This window comes from Cricetulus griseus (assembly GCF_003668045.3).
Source record: "Cricetulus griseus strain 17A/GY chromosome 1 unlocalized genomic scaffold, alternate assembly CriGri-PICRH-1.0 chr1_1, whole genome shotgun sequence".
NCBI lineage: Eukaryota > Metazoa > Chordata > Mammalia > Rodentia > Cricetidae > Cricetulus > Cricetulus griseus.
In genome coordinates, this window is record NW_023276807.1 from 52,345,762 (window position 1) to 52,366,475 (window position 20,714).

A 20,714-nucleotide genomic window follows, 5' to 3' on the forward strand; every position below is an offset into this window, starting at 1 on the left:
CACTTTCCCTAGACCTTGAGTTATGGTCTAGGCAAATGCCTGTTTACTAATCAACTTTTCATCCTAGGAGATAAATGCTTTGTAAAGGCCCATGAATTTTGCTTCCCATTAAATCCCTGCTAACTAATATGGTGGTGACTGGCACCTCATAGTGTCCCTTCTTAGACTGCAGTGCTGTATACATTTGTTCATTAGTCTCTACAAAAGATTCATGACATAGATGGCAATGCCTGGGACACATCACAAACCATAGAAACATGTACAAGGGAATTAAGATGTGTCTGCCATTGAGCCGAGTGTGTGAAATATGTTTTGGTTACAGCTTTACTGTGCATCCTTTTTTGGGTTGCATGTTTCCTTGGAGGTCACAGTATATAGAAAGCCACTTTGGATCGATTGAAAGGAAAACAGTAAGCCAGTGTGGAAGAGTTAGAGCAGAAATATATGGAAAACTCTGACTTGACAATGAAGGCTGTGGATACACAGGGGCTTTCCACTCATTCTTAAAATTCTATGAAGGAAGCTTTGTAGGGAGAGACCCTGGGTACCTGTACTGCTTACCATGCCCAAATGGTGGTACAGGTAACCAGGAAATGAACATGGTTACAGGTGTGGAGATCCAGAATCTCTCCCTACAAATCTGAGCCTGGTGGCCAGAGAACTCTGGAGACACCTGGATTTTGACAAATGTAGATTCCTTGAGAGAAGCATTAGCAGGGAAGAGAACTTTACCTCTTTTATTCTGACTGGGAGGAAACAGACAATTCCTTTCTCCTTTCTTTCCACGCAGGCTATTGCTTTTAAAAGCAATGTTATGCAAGGTCCCTCCGCTGAAAGTGCAGCACCCAACATCACCTTTCCTTTACCTCACTTGATCCTGAGCTTGAAACTTCACTCGTCATCGGTTTATTGGGATTACAAGGCCTCTTCTTTAAAACACACTAGGAATTTTAAATGAATTAGTGGAATCTGCTGAGACAGTTGTATCTGAAACAGGTTGTTCCGGCTTGTAGTGCAATAGACCTTCTAGAAGTGAAACTTCTAGAATATTCCAAAAAAGAGTATTGGATGCTCTGAATTAATGGATGTGTTAAGTCATGAGTAGGGCCAACCCTTGGCATTAGTTAGACAGATAATGCCCTGTTTGTCCAAATAGGTAAATTCTGTGCCATAAGGGCTATTTTAGATATTATTTTTTAATTCTAAACAAATATTTCCCTCCACTAGTCAGCTGTACTCCTGGGAATGATGAGTTATCTCTCTGCAGATTTCTGTAACCATGTTTTCTCAGTGGGAAAATCAGAGAGCTGTTTGAAGAATTTGCATTTGAAGCTTCACTATAGGAAATTATTTTCCCCAGCATTCAGATTTTATTTTTAATAATTTATTGGCTCAGGGAATCAAGATGCTCAAGAATAAGTGTGTATGAACAGTCAGAGATGTAGTACATTTTCACTGTTCTTTGGGGACCACCATCAGAATATAGACAGATTCTAAGTCAAGCCAGGAAAGAAGAGTGCTGTCATGCTCTTCAGGAGTTTTCCACTACAGGTATTAGATGCTCCGTGTTCAGAGAGATGCACCCCCCTTTCCTTGACTGAGATTTAAAAACAGAGATCCAAGGTGTGGTCATTCCTACTAACCAATCATTTCTAGTATTACCTGCAGTTGTTTTGATAGGAGAGTTAGAAATTACAAGAACTCCCAGCTTAAAGCTACAGACCACAACATAAGGGAAAACACCATCAGAGCAAATGCAAGAATGAGAATAGATAAGCCCTCTCCCAACCATAAATTTTCCCTTTAGTAAAGGATGCTATGGAGGTGAGAAATGACACCTTGTTCCCTGCTACTTCTTAGCTGGGAGAGCAACAACTCTGCAGCAAAGCTTGCTTTCCCTGAAGCAGTAGAGGGTGCTGTGCTGACATAAGTGAGGAGATCCATCAAGGATTTAGGCACTGCAGCACTGCACTCTCTCTTCAAAGCATCTGCTTTCTGAAAAAAAAAAAAAAAAAAAAAAAGAACTGGGATGAGGGGAAGAAATGATTCCAAGGTTATTCTGAAGGGCACAGCTGGAATATTCAGTCCTAAGAGAACACAGAAATAAATCCTTTTAAATTCTGGTAGGGTTTGGTATTGTGAAGTACTTGGGGAAAGCTCAGGGTATGGGAAGCTTTAAGAAATTAAAAGTTTAAGAATTTCTCTGAAGCTTTAGACTGAGACTTTAATCTGTCTGAAAGCAAAAATGTAAAATTTGGAGTGCACTAATGCCTGCAATTACAGGAGACTTTTGGACGAGCGATGAAGTAATTCCTGTAATTTCATTAGTGTTTTTTTTTTTCTCTTGCTCTCTGAGTATTTTATACATTTGATGACAGTCCAAATCTTACCAAGACAGTTCCGAAATACATGCTGACAAAATTTTCATGAATTTCTTTTAGAAGCATTAATTTCAGAGCAGGCCAGCTCAAAACCACAAAGATGCCCATGAAGGCTTTAGCAAAAGGAGACACACTGTTAGGAGGTTCAGGAACTCATCCAAATCAACCAGCCTGTCCAGGCAAGGCAAGAGAACCCAATGTTCTTACTCCTGGTTCAAAGCACTCCCTACCCTGAGTCCCAACATTTTATGTGCTGCCCCCACTGCATTATAGAGCATTGTTCTCAAAGCAGTGTGGGACACTCTTCCACACTTGCATACCAAAGCTATGCTTTGAGAAGGTATTGTTTGTTGATTTACTCAAAGAAATCTTGCCTGGTTTTATGATGGGCTAAGAAAGGAGCTAAATGCCATCCTGTAGTTCTGTTTATAGCTTTGTACCCATTTACACCAAGTCAAACCAGTTGCCTTCCGTTCAGCTGCCTTTTCCTGCCTGTAAACTCCCTGCTTCGTGACTGATTTCACTATTTCATGTCAACAGTAGAGTAAAGTTCAACTGACTCAGAGAAGGGGAAGTGGGCCAGATGGATGTAGTTGTGTAACACCTTCTTCTTCACTTGAGACGGTGTAAGAGTGGTGAACAAAGGCTGGCTGCCATCATTGATGCTGCACATAGAGGTGAAAAGTTCAAGGCCCAGAAAACTTCTAGCCTGATACCTGAGGAGCTACTATGATTCTTTGAGAGTGGATGGAGATGATGCTGGATGGTGATCCATAATGTGTCTCTTCATGTACCTTCCCTGACATGGCTAAGCAGAAAGAATGTGGGGCCAGGTGTTTGCAGGGACATGGTGGAGACAGGACCAGCCACAGCTAGGCGATCTCATGAAAGTATGGATTGTGAATTTCTCATCTGCTTTTCTTAGAGAACAAAAGCGATGGAAATGAGTTTGTAGTTTGCAAACCGGGCTACCCTTGATAACTATTCTTGGGCTGCACAAAGTATATGGACCCAAAAAACCAACAGCCTTTGTGAGAAGCAGACAAGATTGAACAAAACTTCAAGGACCAGGCAGGAAGTGTCTTCTGTGTGTCCAAAGTATTGTAATCAGGGAATGCTCCAGCCAGGAACAGCTACTGGAAAGAGAATGCCTGTAAAATATTGAGGATGTCAACAGAGGATATGATTTAATACAGTATTTTATCCTTCCAGATGACGTCCATGATAAACCCTCAAAAGTGGTGATTTTTGTGTTGATTTATCTTGTTTTTCTGTTGTTTTTAACTAAAAGCTATAACACTTTTGTGCATACTAAATTATGGAAATAATTATACCAAGAAAGGACAGGAGTAGGTTTAAGGATGAGGTATGTAAATTATGCATCCCCAAAGGAGCAATGGAGGAAATTAAGAATAGTTTGACATTATCCCTATTTTTTTACTATACCCTTGGGATTCTAGAGGCCTAGTTATAATTTGTCTATTCATATAAATATCAAATTAATATTAATGTAAAATAGTATTTTCCCATAGAATGCTCATGAATGGACACTTCATTTACAGAGCATAATATGTGGCTACAGCCTCAGGAGGGAGAGAATGTCATATGTGAAAAAACACAATTCTAATCTTGCCACATGAGAATTTCTGCTGTGACCCTGCTGTTTCTCTCAATTGTTAGACAAAGACACTGGTGTTGGCCTGATTCACACTGTTAGAATTTTTACATTACAAATGTCAGTGAACCTAGCAAGTGATTACTCCACTGTGGGTACACCATGGGCCTTTATCTGTTCTCTGAATGCTCAAGAACAATACTTGGAGTCCTTATTATAATTACCACTTCATCCTAGCAACTTATGAAACTGTTTGCAAGCCAGTCTTGTTATTGTCTTGTTGGGAACTTAGTTTGTCCCCAAATACATTCATGTGGCCATAAAATGTGTGTCATATTCACACATCTCTGGCATATGTGTGTGTGATTTTGCTTTGGAATTTCTCAATTTGTCTTATTGATACTGTTACTAGCAATGTATACCTCCAGCTTAAAAAGGCACTTCACACTAGTGATATGTTATTATATTACCCTGAAATTTGTATAGTGTAGCAAGTTCATTGCTTTTTCATTTGTTTTTTGATTGAATTGGGAAGCAATTTCTTTCTTCCCTTCCTAAAAGTTCTGGCAAATGTGTGTGTTTGTGTGTGTATGGAGGGGGGAGGCATGTTGGCAAGAATCATCCATGTGAAATTGATCTTTGACATTTTAAGTAACCAGAGTTTGAGGGTACCCATGGAAGTTACAGCCTCCATTAGAGTATTGCCAATTAAATGATGTTGGATTCCTTGCTTTCAATTTCAAAATAACCCCCTAAATCACCAGGAAAATCTGACTCCTGCTCAGCCTGCCTCCCACCCATAAGTTTGACAATATGATTGTATAACTTACATTGAAAATTGTCTTTCATGGGAGTCAAGAGTGTTATGAATTTAGGCATCTCACACCCTGCATATACCTCTCTAGAAGAGTAGTGGATGCTGTTGGGTGCTACCAACATCTTTTTAACTTCATGTAGCTACAGACATTAGAACATATTTACAACTAATAAAAAAGCCTAGATAGCAGTGTTGGGGTTTTGTTGTTGTTGTCTTTTTTTTTTTTTTTTTTTTTTTTTTTTTTTTTTTACATTTTTGCTTTGTCTTGTTTCTTCTTCTCTAACACATCCCCTGATAATGATTCCCATGGGGTGGAAAACACTGAGGACAGAAGTATTTCACTGGATATATTTTAAATGGAATTGATAGCTCTGCTAGTGATCTCATAACCTCAAAGCACTTTATACACTGAGTAATCACTGCAGATACTAAATATAGAAAATACAATCTTTAGAACCATCACAAATAAATCCATATTTGAAACTTAGTCTACCACAAAGTAGCCCTGCTTTTGATGTTTCTTTTAAAATCATCATGGATGCCTTGATGGAGTTTGGTTCTTACTATTGCTTTTTGTTTGATTGATTGATTTTCTTTGTGATGCTTTAAGCTAGACCTCACCCTCTTAGTCATTTTGGTTATGTGGAAGCAGGATGCTGTCATGATGGGAACTGTGCACCCAATGATCTCCATCTAATTCCTTACTTAAGTAGTGAGTAAATATCTCTGGGGTTAAAATAAAATCATTATATGTTCTTTATTTACAGAGGATTCTATGTATATAACATATACAGTATTGCCATAAAATAACAGGCTTTAAACACATATATACATATAACTATAACTATATATACTATGCATATTTAGTTTGTACTGAGGATTGATGCTATTTCAGTATAACTACATTTGTTTGATAATATTTTATTTAGTCATGGACTTGGATAGTTGATGAATTGTAATTTGTAAGTATATGAGGAGAGAGCAATTTCAAGATAAATGTTTTGCTTCTTAGAAAAACATTGTAAATAGCAACTATTCCTTTCACTCATTCATCTAGTAGATCAGTCTTGGGTTTTAGTCATTTAAGCTGCATAGCACCAATATATGGTCTGAGAGCTGTGGTCCATGACTTCTCTGGTGTGCTCTGGGACATTGTGTGAGTACTACAGTTCTTGAGTGGTGTTGAACACAACCCTGAGCAGCTTGGAAAAAGAAGCATTTCTCAAAATAATCTTTCCTTGGCAAGCTCATCTTGGTTGCAGATGTCTGAGTAAATAATAAACTAGATCCTACCTTAATTTTCTTCAACAGTCAATTTCTCTTACATGACTGAGATATTTTGCCCCATAAGAACAATTCTCATTTTGATTTTTCCTATTTATAAATAACAAAGTAGATGAGGTACTTTATATGGATTTATCCTGTTCTTAGGTACTAAAGATCCTTGTAATTTCACCCCTTCTGTAGCACACAGGGTTTGGTACCTGGGGCCGAAGAGCTTGAGGATGAGGGCTACTGTCTAAGCATACAACTTAGTACAGTCACTTAGCTCAGAATCCATTCAGGAGAGATTTCTTTATGAAGTACATTTGGTTTCACTAAATGCTTTTTAAAAACCACATAAAATAGCATATGATGTCACCTCCGATTCTTGTGTAAAGAGGATCCCTCCTTCTTGCCCAATTCATTCTACTCCACACCCACCCCACAAGTCTAAGTAACTCATCCATGTTTAATTTTCCCTTCCCAAACCATGCACTTGAAATTTATTTCCTTTCTTGTGTGTATTTTGTTTTCTGCTTTGATTTTTGTCTTTCCTGGTTTTCTTTTGATACTGACATGACTCTCAGGGACTCTCCTTTTGCTTCTTTTGGAAAAATAAATAAAAAAGAGACTAATTTAGAGTACAAAGGTGGAAAAATCACAGTCACAAAAGGCAGCCATGGCACATGGCAGTTCAGAGACAAAGTTTACTCACCCCTGCCTTCCCTGAGATACCTCCCCGGGGGGAGGGTATCCCTTTGAAGCAGAAGCCACCATCCACCCTTTGGGGATGGAAAACAGTGAGCTGTGAACGATAAAGGATTAAGTCATAGGTTATCAATGTGCACATTGCTACATTGGCCTTTGTCCTGAGGGCATGTAACACCCTCCCCCCTTTTAGAGGTTGGAATTTGATTTATTTCCTCTTTGGTCTCTCATCTAGAATTCTACGTTTATCTATGAGAAAGGTTTGAACCCTGTGCTTAATCTGAAGAGTATAGGGGTGCCTATGGCAACTATATGGCAAAAAGGCTGGCTGGTAGACAATGGAATGCTGAATCTGAGGAGTCTAGGGGTACCTATGGCAGCTATATGAACAGAAGGCTGGCTGGTAGACAGTGGGTTTTGTAATTGTTTCCCAGTCTCTACCATACTTACCTTTGAGAAGCTCTAGGAATGAAACCCATCTCACAATACTGGTGTCCCAATTTCCCTGAGTGCTGGTTCCAGTATTTCAAGGCTAGTCTTTACCGGGTCATTGCCTCAATCTTCCACTCCCATCAGTGGCATGTGAGGAAGTGAATCCACTGTACAGTAGTTAAGGAACCAGAAATGGCAAGTGGAATCCTCTGAAACACCAGTCTTCAGTAGGCTATTGTCAAAGCCCTTAGAAGAATTTTCCATCCTAAACTGTCACTGTTAATCAGTGGCCTCTGACAATTCCAGGCATTCTACAAGCAAAACCTAGGAGCTTTACACATCTTGTTTTTGGAAACCTTTGTGGATTACAGCTAGGAAAACATGGGTGGCCTGTTTTATTATAGTCCAGCAGGCTTATATACTATAAAGTGGGGAAACTCCAAAATGATCAGGAGAGAAGCCACCGGTTGGCTATTGGCTCCGTCTACTCCTTGAAATCGGGCTGTGGATTAGAAAATGTTAATTGTTGAGTAGAGAGCTGTCATGCTTGGGCTTGTTTCAGTGCTGGGAATTGGGAATTAAGCTTTCCTGCTTTGGAAGTCCATTTTGGGATAGAGGTACACACAAAAGGGAATAGGTGGAGCTTCTACCTAATGGGGAAGGAAACTTTAAAACAATCTGAGAGCTAGCTCTGGGATTTGGGGAGTCAAGTAGCCTTCTCAGTCCCAAACTTTGATGGGAGGATACTCTGCTATATGTGGTTATAGATTATCACTACATCATACCTCTAACCCCTGGATAATGCATTGCAGTGAAATAAAGAAGACACAGGTTGAAGTGTGAAAAATCATTTCTAAACAGCTCTCAATGTTTGCAGAGGTAGTCTCAAAGACATTAATTTATTTCTTTTTATTAATAAAAGTCTTCCAAATATTGGCTTGCTTCCTTTCCACTTAAAAAGAAACCACTCTAGAGTAGCTTTGACTCAGTGCTAAGTGTGAAACTGTAGGACAAAAAGCTCCTGAGTGAGCTATAAAACCTCTGCACCTCACTAGTGCCGACTGTAAAGCTAGGGACATAAAATTATACATTTCAAAGGCTTGTTTCAATGTTTAAATTGTGTTGTAGTATTTAATCCTAACCAGCTTCTTTGGATCCAAGCATTCAATGCTTTGTTAGTGTGACTTCATTGTAATTTTCATCAGTATTAGACATCATTCTTATTTTTTATATCACATTTTAAGGAACTGTAAAACAGAACAAAACAAAACAAACAAAACTAAACTAAAACCCCAAAATTTTAACCCAAGAAGCTGAAATTGGAAATACCCTGAATTCCAAAATTTTGGATTCTGAATTTCTGGATAAGTGATGCTAAACTGGTAAATACTCAAGTAAATATTCCCAAATCCCAAATTGAAATCCAAATCCAAATCAAACAAAACAGTACTGGTCCCAAGTGTTTCTGGTGAAGGATATGCAACCTGTACTTGCATCAGCGTATCCCTGTTTATATGGAAAACACACTGGACATGGGATGAGTGATTCCTGAACCTGGAGTTCAAAGAGCGTATATACCAGAAGCATCAACTTAAAAGCAAAGATTATATCCTTAAAGTTCAGCAGATATGCATTGAGGCGGTGTCTTCCAACTTTTATTCCGGGCTCCACAAAGAACCATATAAATAAGGAAATGATTAAGGAGAAAACCATGGTTGAGCAAGGCCTTTGATCATAAGACAGTTTTGGCAATGAGATGAGTGCTCAAAACCCCAAGGATGTTGCAGAGGGCTGAGATTTTTATTTCAATAGCTACGGGCTCATCAGCAAGGTCTTGTGTATTGTGCTCGTCAATGGAATAAAGTGAAGAACCAGCTATAATTCCTCCAGCTATGCACCGGGGCAAAGATACCAGCAGTGCCACGCTGGCAGTGAGATGAAAGACAGAAGGGCTTCCTTCCCAAGTTCTAATTCTTTGAATTGAAGTAGGAATAGAAAGGAAGTAAAAACAAGGAGAACCAATGGGTGCTGTAATACAAACCTTCTTTCACGGGCTAACAATATTGGCTTCCATGGTGTAATTATGCTTAGCTGCTGTAGCGATAGAGAAGCAGGAATTTCTTACTTGTACAACCTTTTAAATAAAAAAAAGAAACCCACCAAGAAAAAGAAATCAGTTCCATTGCTTTAGAGTGAATCCACCCTGAGAGTCTGAGTGTCTCTGTACTCCATACTTATTTCTGCTTAGGCAGGCTATGGTTTAGATATGGCTTTGCTCCCAGAGAATCATGGCTAGAGGCTTGGGTTCCAGGATGGTGGTGGGGAGGCTGTGGAAATTTCAAGAAGTGACATATAATGGAAAGTGACTCAGTTCATGTCGGCTCTACATAGCTCTACAAGGGTTACAGCTTTCCCTTGGGAGTGAGTCAGGTTTAGTGAGAGTGTCTTCATTCTTATGGAAGCAGGGAGTTAATACAAAGAGTGAGCTTGCCTTCTCCCCATCTCTTGCTTCTTGTATTCTCATATGATCTTTCCATCTTGCAATGAATTCTTAACATACTATAGTCCTCCATTAACATAATATAGGCCCTCAGCAGAGCAGAGCTAATATTGGCTCATATTCTTGCTCCTCCAAAACTGTTAGCTAAAGGTAATTCCTTTCTTTACAAAATTTTTCAACTTCAGGCATGTTATAACAGCAAGACAAAACAGGTTGCTAAAAACAGTATCTTAAATAGTGATTTCATTATTACATGGCATGTTTTTATTACGGTTATTTACCTGGGGTCCAGGGAATGCATGTCACAGCATGCATGTGGGGGGCCTTTTAAGAGTCAGTGCTTTCTTTCAATCATATTGGTGCTGGGCTAGAGCTCAGGGGTCAGGCTTGGAAGCAAGTGCCTTCACCAAGTGAGCCATCTGTCTGGTCCTGGATAACATCATTAAAAGGCAATTTTGTCAGTAACCGGATCAGAAAGGATGATGGGGTAACCGAGGCCTGAAGATAATCCTCTTATTATCTTATCTGGGGTCCCCGGGGCACTTTAGTGTGGACAAAGAAGTAGAGAAATGACAGATATGTTGAACATGCTTTGTTATTATAGAAGGAAAAAGCATCAAGCATGAAGGATAGACTTGAGGTCATCACATGGAAATCTACCATATGAAAGCCTCCACCATAGAATTGTAGGGCAGATAGGGAATGAGGAGATAGCTGAGTCTACAAATATGTTTGTCAAGTAAGCTTGAGGACCTGAGTTCAACACCCCGGCCCCTCAGCCCCCGGCATCATGTGAAAAGCTTCACATAGCGATGCCCACTTCTAATCCCAGTGCTGGAAAGTGAAAACAGATGGCTGCCTGCGCCTTGCTCCCTGAAACAGTGACATTCGGGCTAATTAAAGACCCTTTTTTGTTTTTAATGTGTATGAGTGTCTTTTCCTACAGGTATGCCCATGCACCATGTGCAAGCCTTGTACTCGAAGAGGCCAGAAGACAATGTCAGATCCTCTGGAAAAGTAGCCGGTACTCTTAACCATTGAACCATCTCTTGATTAGCTAGAAACCTCATCTTAGAAAACAAACAAAAAATGCATAATAAGGGAAAATCCCCAAGGTTAAACTCTTGGCTTCCACAAGTACATATATGCATGTACATACACATGCAGAGAGAGACAGAGACAGAGACAGACAGAGAGAGAGACACACAGAGATCAATAAATTGAGAGACCAGCCTAGGCACATAGTGAGATCAAGTCTTTTTTAAATTAATTCATTTATTTTTTCCAGCCCAATCCGTCACAGTTTCCCCTTCCTCCCTCCTCTCCTCCCTGTCCCTTCCCACAATCCCATCCCCACATCCACTCCTCCTCCTTTCTCTTCAGAAAAGGGCAGGCCTCCTGTATATATCAGCCAGCCATGGTATAGCAAGTTGCAGTAAGCGTAGGCACCTTCTCTCCTATTAATGCTGTAGACAAAGTCAGTTGATTCTCAACAGCAGTTTGAGCAGGACTTTCATGCCACCTGAGAATTTGGGGAGAGAAACACAACCTGTCCTTTCGTCATTAGGAAACAGGGATACACACAAAGAACAATATGATGTTTGGAAGCCATTTGCCTCTCTTCTCATCTTCAACTTGATATGGACAAAATCATCTTAGAGTTGGAGCTTAGACTACACAGAAAGAAAATGTCTCAAATTAAGACATCTTCTGAGAACACTGTTGTCTTCTTGGGTAGGTAGGAATAACATCAGCCAGCCACTGGCCTCACTGGAAAGGTGTGACTGCATGAGCCACCAGTGCTCTAAAGGGCTTGGAATAGCTGCTGTGGTTAGCATGTCACTGAGGTTGTTTGTCACTGAGGATATTTTCCCAAGGTAATTACTTGGATCAACATATCACTCAAAGTCAGAAGCCTGTCCTTATGAGTTGCTTGGAGAAGATAGTGTAACTCAAATTTGCTGTATATGGTCAAACCTTAACAATCACATATAATGCAATAGTTGAAGTACTTGGCGACATGCCCCTGCATTAAAATCTCTTTTCTTCCTCTGGAGAAAAGGAACACTGTTTAAATTGAGTTTTGAACTGCTTTGTATTTTATGTTTTTAAGTAGCTGTATGGCATGAAGCCTGGTCATTTATTTCCAGTTATTTAATTTCAGATTCATCTAGTAGACAGCTCCGTCTGTATGGAGCAATGGCAAGACCATGGCAAGGGCTCAGTGCACAGAGATGGCTGTTCCTTCTTAGCATAGTGTGGTTGGATGTAGGACTGTCAACAGTGCTCCTGATTTAGATTCTGAAATTGAGTCCTGTAGGAGAGCCAACACCATCTATGTAGTAAAAGGTGATGGGAGTGATTGAAAGAGCATAGCTACCCATGTCAGAATCACACATTCCTCTTGGCTGTGGAGCTGTGAACTCACCATTTGTCCTGAATCTTGATGAGGGGTGACTGTGACTATAAAGAAGGTAAACTAGTATTTTGTTGTGAAGTAGAAGAAAGTTACTTCTGACTTGGTAAAACACACAGTATCAGATCATTATCAAATTGTCTTGCATTTGGTAGCCATAATATGTTTTAGCAGGACTTGATGTAGAGTGGAAATCATACAAAAAGAACAAAGTTGACAAACACAGCATGTTTGGTGAATGGTTCAGTGAATGTGAACTATACTAAAAGACAAAGTCTAGAGTGATGACTCTGGTCTTGCTGTTGCAGGCTTGACAAGGAATCCCTCCTTGGTTGCCATAGTAACAAGTACTGCTTAGACTAACCTCCCAGCAATTCATGCACTAAAAGGCAAACAAAAATCCCAAAGGGAAGAAGTATTAAGGACACTAATTCAGGCTGGATTTGGAACTGCAATTTATGTAAGAAAAGTAAGTGATACAGAGCAAAACTTCAGCTTTTAGGATGTGTGGGCTGTGTCTTTGCAGTCAAGGGCAATGGACTTGATTGCATCCCAGACATAGGATGGGTCTGATGACTTTCAATTTCACAGATGTGGATATAGAGTTAAGAGTTGCAGGTTCAGTGGGCTCCACTTGCAGAAGCTCCTGTGCAAGGGTGGAGGTTGCAGAGGAAGGCAGCTGGGAATCGTTCACTGCAGATCCGAAGTACATCATCTCACCAGCTCCGGAACAGTAATGGCCCCCTTAGAACTTAGAACCCAGCAAAGGGTTTCCTGGTCAAGTATGCATGTGTCACTTTGGGAGTCAGTAGGAGCTCACCCCAGGAAAAGCTGTGCCTCTGGGAAGCTAAAGGACTATTTTCAGCTGAAGGCAGCTCCTAGAGAAGGCTTAAACTGTGAGTTGTCATCAGGCCAGATTTCTAGCGATTGGGGATATGAGTTTCACTGAAGATTGGATCTGGGCCATACCTGTGGCATTGTTTGTGGTACTAAACCCTTCCTGCTAAAGTACTGTGCAGTCACTGAAGTCAGAGTATTCTTAGGTTTGTGGGGGGTGGTCAGTTAACCCTGTTCTCCTCTGTCTTTACTCCCCCTTTCTCCATCTAGAGTTTAAGGTGTTCAGCCCCCATGCCCTTTACTTTCTTGTCAGCTTTTATTCTTGTGGTTTTATAGTTTCTGTTTCCCTTCCCATCATTGCACACTATGACAATCTCGTTTGCCCTTTTGAGGCATGTTAAAAATCCTCCAAATGTAGTCATCATGGAAGTCCCCATGGATGAGCTTCTCCCTCCAGCTTCCAATTGTAACAATTTCCCATTTTTCTTTCTTCTGCAGGGACAACAGTTTCTTTTCCCTCCCCCTTCTTGCCTCTGCTCATCTATTGCTCATCTTTCTAATCAAAGACTTGCTTATAACTTGCTCCTTTATACGTTAATAATCACAGACACATTTTTTTACAAAGAGATTATCTTTTGATCCATATTCAAATCATGTCAAATCATGTGCCCTGAAGCCTTTTTACATCACAATCTGAAGAAATGCTGAGATAACGGAAGGAAGTGTGAGCAATAAGTTAGTGACAGGTCAGAAGGTGGGTAGGAAGAGGAGTGACTAACAGTGATCACCACGGGCTCGCTCAGGCATGATGAAAACCCACTGCATGATGACCTAACCTGGAATATCTAACGGGGAGTTATACACATGTCTGGGCTTTTACAGAAGTTCAGATGCCATCGATTGGGCACAGCTTATTCAACAAGATGACTATGCTCAGTGGAACTGCAACAGACAAGGCAATGGGATTTTGACTGGATGTATGTTCAGTGCAGTAAAGGAAGTTGGCTTTGGTGAGTGATACCTGTATTCCTGCCCCTGCGGAGGCTGAGTCAGGAATTACTTGAATTCAATACCAGTCTGGGCTACATAGTAAGTTCTAGGCCAGCCTGGTCTACAGAATGAGAGCCCTGTCTATGAGAGAAGGTGGGGAGAATGTATCCAATAAAGGAGACAGAAATATGCTACTTACACAACCCCGTGATGGGATAGGTAACATATTCTGATTTCATTTTTCAGACATGAACAATTTTGACTCCCTTTGGCCCTAGAAGTAGAAGACAGCAATAGTAACCATTTTTCTAGGGTATTGCTTTGTCCTCCTGTATTCCTGGGAAATGTGATTTTCCATTTTCTGTCTTCCTAGTTCTGAGTTGAACACAAACAACTTCATTGGTAGTTCATTTTTTTTTCTGCTTTGAGATACCCACCCCCGCATCCTCTTCTTGACAGTTGGCTGGCTGAGTCAGTCACTTCTCTGCCTGCTCCCACAGTCTTCCTTGGAGAGCTTCATTGCAGCACTCAGGACAGTTTGTTATTGTGCCGGATAATAATTGGTCACAAGCTAAAGTCATCTGAGAGGAGGGAACCTCAATTAATAAAATGCCTCAAATTCCCTAAGATCAGTCTGTAGGCAATACTGTAAGTCATGTTCTTAATTAGTGATGTATAGGGGAGGGCCTAGCTCACTGTGGGTGGTTGCATCCTTGGGCTGGTGGTCCTGGGTTCTAAAAGAAAGCAGGCTGAGCAAGCCATGAGGAACGAGCGAGTAAGCAGTACCCCTCTGTGGCCTCTGCATCAGCTTCTGCCTCCAGATTCCTGCCCTGTTTGAGTTCCTGACTTCCTTTAGTGATAAACACTGATATGGAAGCATAGATCCAAGAAACCCCTTCCTCCCCAACTTGCTTTTTGGTCAAGGTGTTTCATTGCAGCAATAGAAATAAGAGAATTATAATTATTTATTTAATATAATAATTATCTGTATAATTTTTACTCCATATCAGATATTAATCGAAGTGACTTACAAGTAATTATTGAATGATTCCCTTAACAACTCTAGAAAAGTAGGTGCTGTTACTTTGGCTAATTTACAGGCAGGGAAACTGGAAGCATGAAGAATTAAGTACATAGCCTTGGCCACACGAGTAGAAAGGAAAACTGAGTTTCAAACCTAGAAACTTTAGATTTAAAACAGATGTGATGAATAAAGATACCATGTGGCTTTCTGCCACCTGCTTGCTTATCTATGATACACAAGAAGCTGTGAATTCACAACTTCTCAAGGTAAAAATAACTGTTTGTTATGTAAGTCTTACATGAAAGTAATCCTTAAATATACCTAACAGAGAAAGCTACTCAAAACCCTATTACTCTAAAACATGACATCATTAAAATTTGGGAGTTTAACCTCTCTTAAATTGTTTATGTGCACTAGCCACCCACACCCATCCAGACATAATTAAATAGGACTATCTTATGCATGTCCTTTTCATCGTGGACATCATGTGTCATCCTCTTCTCAGAGGTGTCTATTTTGGAAATACACATAAACTGCATTCCTTCTACATATGTGCTTCTCAGCCACTATGATGGAAATCACTGGCATTTTAAAACTGTGGTTGTATTAAATGTAATCCCTTGAATGTTGATTTTCTCACTTGGCAGTTGCTCGAGATCACATGGCAAAATCCAAATGCATTGTTTCACCTGCCTCATGGCATTCCTTCCTCAATACTCATGTACCATATGCATTCATCTATTTACTTAGCTTGCAGGGGCTCTCTTTAATTGTTATGTTTTAGATATTGTGCTGGGTATAATGAGATCACTTTAATAAGTCTGAGAGTTTATTTTTTTTCTACAATGGATTTTTTTTTATTTGAATTAGAAACAAGATTGTTTTACATGACAATCCCAGTTCCCTCTCCCTCCCCTCCTCACTTACCACCTCTCCCCAACTAAAACCCTACCTATCACATATCCTTTCTGCTCCCCCTGGATGGTGAGGCCTTCCATAGGGTGTTATCAGAGTCTATTGTATCCTTTGGGATAGGGCCTAGGCCCACCCCGTGTGTCTTGGCTCAGGGAGTATTCCTCTATGTGGAATGGGCTCCCAATGTCCACACCTATGCTAGGGATAAGTACTGAACTCCTACAGGAGGTCCCATAGATTTCCAAGGATTCCTCACTGAAACCCATGTTCCTGGGGTCTGGATCAGTCCCATGCTGGCATCCCAGCTATCAGTCTTGGGACCAAGAGCTCCCCAAGTCTGAGAGTTTTAAAGAAATGCTTAAAATAGGATTTTAGAAAAAAAAATCTTCAAAATTATTGATATTTTAATTATAATTTCTGTGAGTTCTGAAAAAGTCAAATTTTAGTAAGGGACTAACTTGAATGTGTGCTAAGAACTGACTACTTAATGAACTCATCTAATAGGTGTGTGTTTTTTTAATGTTAAATGGTTTTCCACTAATTGTTCCCTGATTAAAAACTAATTTCCCATGTATTGTGAAATGCTTTTTTTTTTTTTTTTTTTTTTTTTTTTTTGGTTTTCTGAGACAGGGTTTCTCTGTGTAGCTTTGGAGAGCACTCGCTCTGGAGACCAGGCTGGCCTCGAACTCACAAGAGATCGGCCTGCCTCTGCCTCCGGAGTGCTAGGATTAAAGGCATGCGCCACCAACTCCCGACGTGAAATGCTTTCTTAAGGAGGCAAACTACAGAACACTGTTACAAACTCCATTGTCCCTAGACGGCTGAGCTTTGGGAACCAGTCCCAGCTATCAGGTTCTTGCTTACTACTACATGTATGGACTGTATGTTCTGCCCAGCTGTGTGGTACAGTTATTCTTTCACAGTACCATGTTTTCATCTGTGTTAAGCCTCAGCTTGCAGTAATGTTTCTATCTCCACAGGGTGCCTGGAAACTTCTGTCCATGGACTCTGAATTGCAATTTCCTTTGCAAATCTCTCTGAAGGCTTCTTTCTTGGTCTCCCTCATGTACAATGAATAACTTGCATCTCACACGGTCCCATTCTCCACTTTAGTACAGTCCTTCATCTTTTCCTTTTAACTCATCTGTAGCATGCATCAGACTGTGCTGTCTTTCATTTGCAACTTGTCATTTTCAACCTGTTCTACAGGAGTCCTTTTAGCATCTGGCCTAAGGAAGGCGCTCTGCAGTGTCTGTTGACTGAGTAACAACAGAGAACAGAGGAATGTGTTGGATTGGAATCACGAAAGCCTTCCCCTTATCGCTAATATGGAAAGGCTCACTGGAATCCTAGAAAAAATAATCCCAGAGCTGAGGCTTTCCAGAGGGCACTTGTACGGAAAAGGAGGAGCAAAGCCCGATCAGAAGCTGAGTAAATATCCTCCGAGGCCCCTGATTATCCAGACGTTGACAAAAGAAAGATTCAGCAAGGCCTGCCACTGTGACCACGAGGAAGTCCTGGCTCAGATGATTCATGGTTAAATATTTGCATCTCCTCTAGCTAAGAAAAACAAAAGGCTGTGGCATTCCATAGCCTTTAGGCATGTAAGATCTAGGGCCTCTGCCAGCTATTTCTCCTTAGCAATTGGTTACTAATGAGGCCCCATTTCATAAAACGAAGGCATGTAAAATGGGAAGGAAGTCGAATAGCTAGCTATCGGGTTGGAATTCAGAAAGTATATCAAGGCCAACAAAGTAATTGTTCAATTTGATTATTAATGTTTTGATACTTTGATAGACCTGTTTTCTGTTCTCTATCAGAAACAAGCAAGATGAAGTATGGTGAATGTTTTGAGGAAAGCGGGGGAAATATAGATAAGTTATTTCCCCAAATCTATCCAGAAAGCTGAGTATACAGTCTTTAGACACCAACAATCGGGGTCATAGTGGGCCTCAGAGTTAGCAGCACCCTTGCTGATGGACACATTGAATGTATTTATCTCATGACTGTCTGAAAATTCAGTGTTGTTATTTCCACTTCAGAGATAAGAAAATGGAGGGTAAGAAAAATAATTATCAGAAATGGATACAGCGAGGAGGACTTGAACTCAAGTAACAGAGATAGAGGCAATTAGCTAACAGTTTCAGAATGTTATGCAGTAATCTCTGCCTCCAGTCATGTGAACTTACCTACTGGCTACCAGGAAACTCCCAAGTTCAGCTTTATTCTTCTGGTTTAAGACAAGTGGGGCTTTCTACTTTGTTGAAGCAAATCTCCCAAATTTTGGAATCCGTTTATAAACCTATGTGGATGAGCTTATCAAATCCTTTCAGAAAATAATTCTTATTAAGACATAGAAACAAAACTGATTCTGTCATGCCCCACTGCTGTCATATAGGCAGAGCTCCTGAGCTTTGAATGCCTTCCTTTTGTTAACATGGGACCAAGTTTCCCTCCTTAGGCCATAAAGAGAGTTATTTGTGTTTTATTTTAATTTAATGGAAGAATACAAAGTATCTTAAGCATATAAGTCACCCAATCGCTCCCTTCTAAACCCAGTTTATCTTAGTAGACAAGCTTTTGAGTCCAGTGAGCACTGCCTACATGTGCATAGCTGTGGGGTTACTCATGAAAGCACAAGCAACCTGCCAGTGGCCACTCCTCAAAGAAGTGAGTCTCCATCCTATGGCAGCCATCAACTGTCAATAGCTCCTTGTATGGGGATGGAGATGGGACTTAGGGAGCCCCTCCTGCCTCCATGATTGGGTTTTCTTTCATAAATGTTGTATTTGAGAGATGAAAGGCCAAGAGAAATATTCTGAAGTCCTCCAAACTTAAACTCTCACCACTACTGGGAAATAGCACAAGAGAGTATGAATACAGAATTCTGCACCTTGTACGTAACAGGACTCCCATCACTTTGCTATGTAGATAATGTTAGCTTACATGGATTGGTATAAGGAGCTCCCATTTATGAACCTAGCACTGTTACTCACTTGTATTGGACCTTGGTTGTAACAGAAATTGTGAATGACTCTATTTCCCTTGCAGATCTATGACAGAAAGACTGAACAAAACAACCTAGGGCATAAAAGTGTTACTTTAGCTCATGGTTTCAAAGGATTCAGTTCATCATTGTTAGGTATAGGGATAAATGGGTGAGGTGCCTATTTAATATGTCAAAACAGCCCTGGCCACCAGGGTTTCCCTGGGACCCTTGATAGGGCCCTCCTGGCTGGCATACCCCACTCCCTATCCTAAACTTTTCCAGCTCAGGGCGCTGGGCTGCCCTTCCCTATATAATCAACCATTTAGTTACCTGGCCATTTTGTCTACCCTTTACCCTCCAGGCCTTCTGGTCTACCCCTTCCTCACTCCCCCTCATGCCCCTCCCCTCACACAGCCCATCTATTCACCTATTCACTCTGTAAACTCCAAGATGTTCCAGCTGGCTATGCTCTCTCTTTTGTCTACAATAAACTTTCTCCTCCACCATACCTAGGAGCAATCATGTCCTTTACTTTGTTTTTGTTTATTTTTTTTCATTCAATCATGACCAAGAAGACAGGATGAAACAGAGTGATTGACCTCATGGCACATAAGAAAACAGAGAAAAGGGAAGACAGAAGGACATATTCCCACATTCGAGGCCTGATTCCTACAACTAGCCTCATCTCCTATCTTTCCACACCTCTCAACAATGCCACTATGTTCTGAATCCAACAAAGGATTAATCTATTCCTTTGGTCACTGCCCTTCCAGATGATCTAATCTCCAGAAATTCCCTGCAAATATAACCTGGGGGATATTTTAGTAATTTCCTTGATGACTCTCAATCCATTCAGGTTGATAATCAAGAGTAACATGATGGTTTGATGTTAGAAAAAAATGTAGTCTGAGAGAGGTAATGTTTGTACTATACTAAGAGGTCATAGATCTCAAGAAACATGCATAACCAGGTTATATCTGTATGCAGCTGATACAATAAACTATAAAGCCAAGAAAAGGGGCTATGCCAGTATTCCCTCTTCACCCAAAACACACATAAAAAGATACCCCTCACATACCCACATACATACATACATGATGTGGTATGTGAAAGAACTACTACTAATTACAAAGTAGGGTGCATCATGGTTTGTCTGAAGAGTTTCTGCTTGATGATGACCACATAGGCAGCTCTACTAATGGGCAGCTTATGCATAGCAAAATTCTCCTAATACAGAGCATTCTCTTCATTTGATTCAAGATAAAATGTCTGAAAAGGCTTTTCACTCTTTTGTTATTGCTTCCCTGCTTAATTGTACATTTATTGAAGGCCTTCTGCTTATAGAACACTCTGAAAATAGGGTGATAGGCAAGAAAGGTGGAGACTGTCTATTTTAGTGAGGAGTGGACCAATAATAATATTAATAGTTATGATGATGATGAGTTGGAAATATAAAGCAGTGACTAATGAAATAGGAACAAAACAGAAATGAGGGAGAGTATACTGACCACAAGTTGTCATGGAGTTCTTTCATATGACCCTCAGAAGATGTCTTAAGTAGACCTGAGGCTCAAAACAGGAGTCCAGGCAGAAAGAGTGAAATAATGAGAAGTCCCTGAAGTAGGAATGAGCCTCATGGGTTTAAGGCAATCGAGGTTAAAACAAATGTCCGCTGGTATCAAGCTGCACTATCTATCTTTATCCCTCTGCCTCTAGAGTGCTTCAGCTCTTAGACCTCACCAGAATGGTTGCTTCCCACAGTGGATGGTGGTTAAGACAGAAAATCACAACTAGTCAAAGTGTAGAGAATAAATATCAATGGCATGC

At 40.4% G+C, this 20,714-nt stretch overlaps 1 protein-coding gene across 3 annotated transcripts in view; it reads left to right on the plus strand.

The window, feature by feature from the left end:
• The window catches only part of Nrg1 (neuregulin 1), a 1,004,076-nt gene that overhangs the window by 618,633 nt on the left and 364,729 nt on the right, over positions 1–20,714 (plus strand). The window contains exon 1 of one of the 3 annotated variants that reach the window (XM_035452272.1): positions 13,680–13,979. The exons of the other annotated variants lie outside the window; for them this stretch is intronic. Within the exon in view, the coding sequence (XP_035308163.1) occupies positions 13,949–13,979 (31 nt within the window). The 5' untranslated portion in view covers positions 13,680–13,948. Of the gene's footprint in view, positions 1–13,679; positions 13,980–20,714 lie in introns of those variants that run through there. 3 annotated transcript variants of the gene reach the window in all.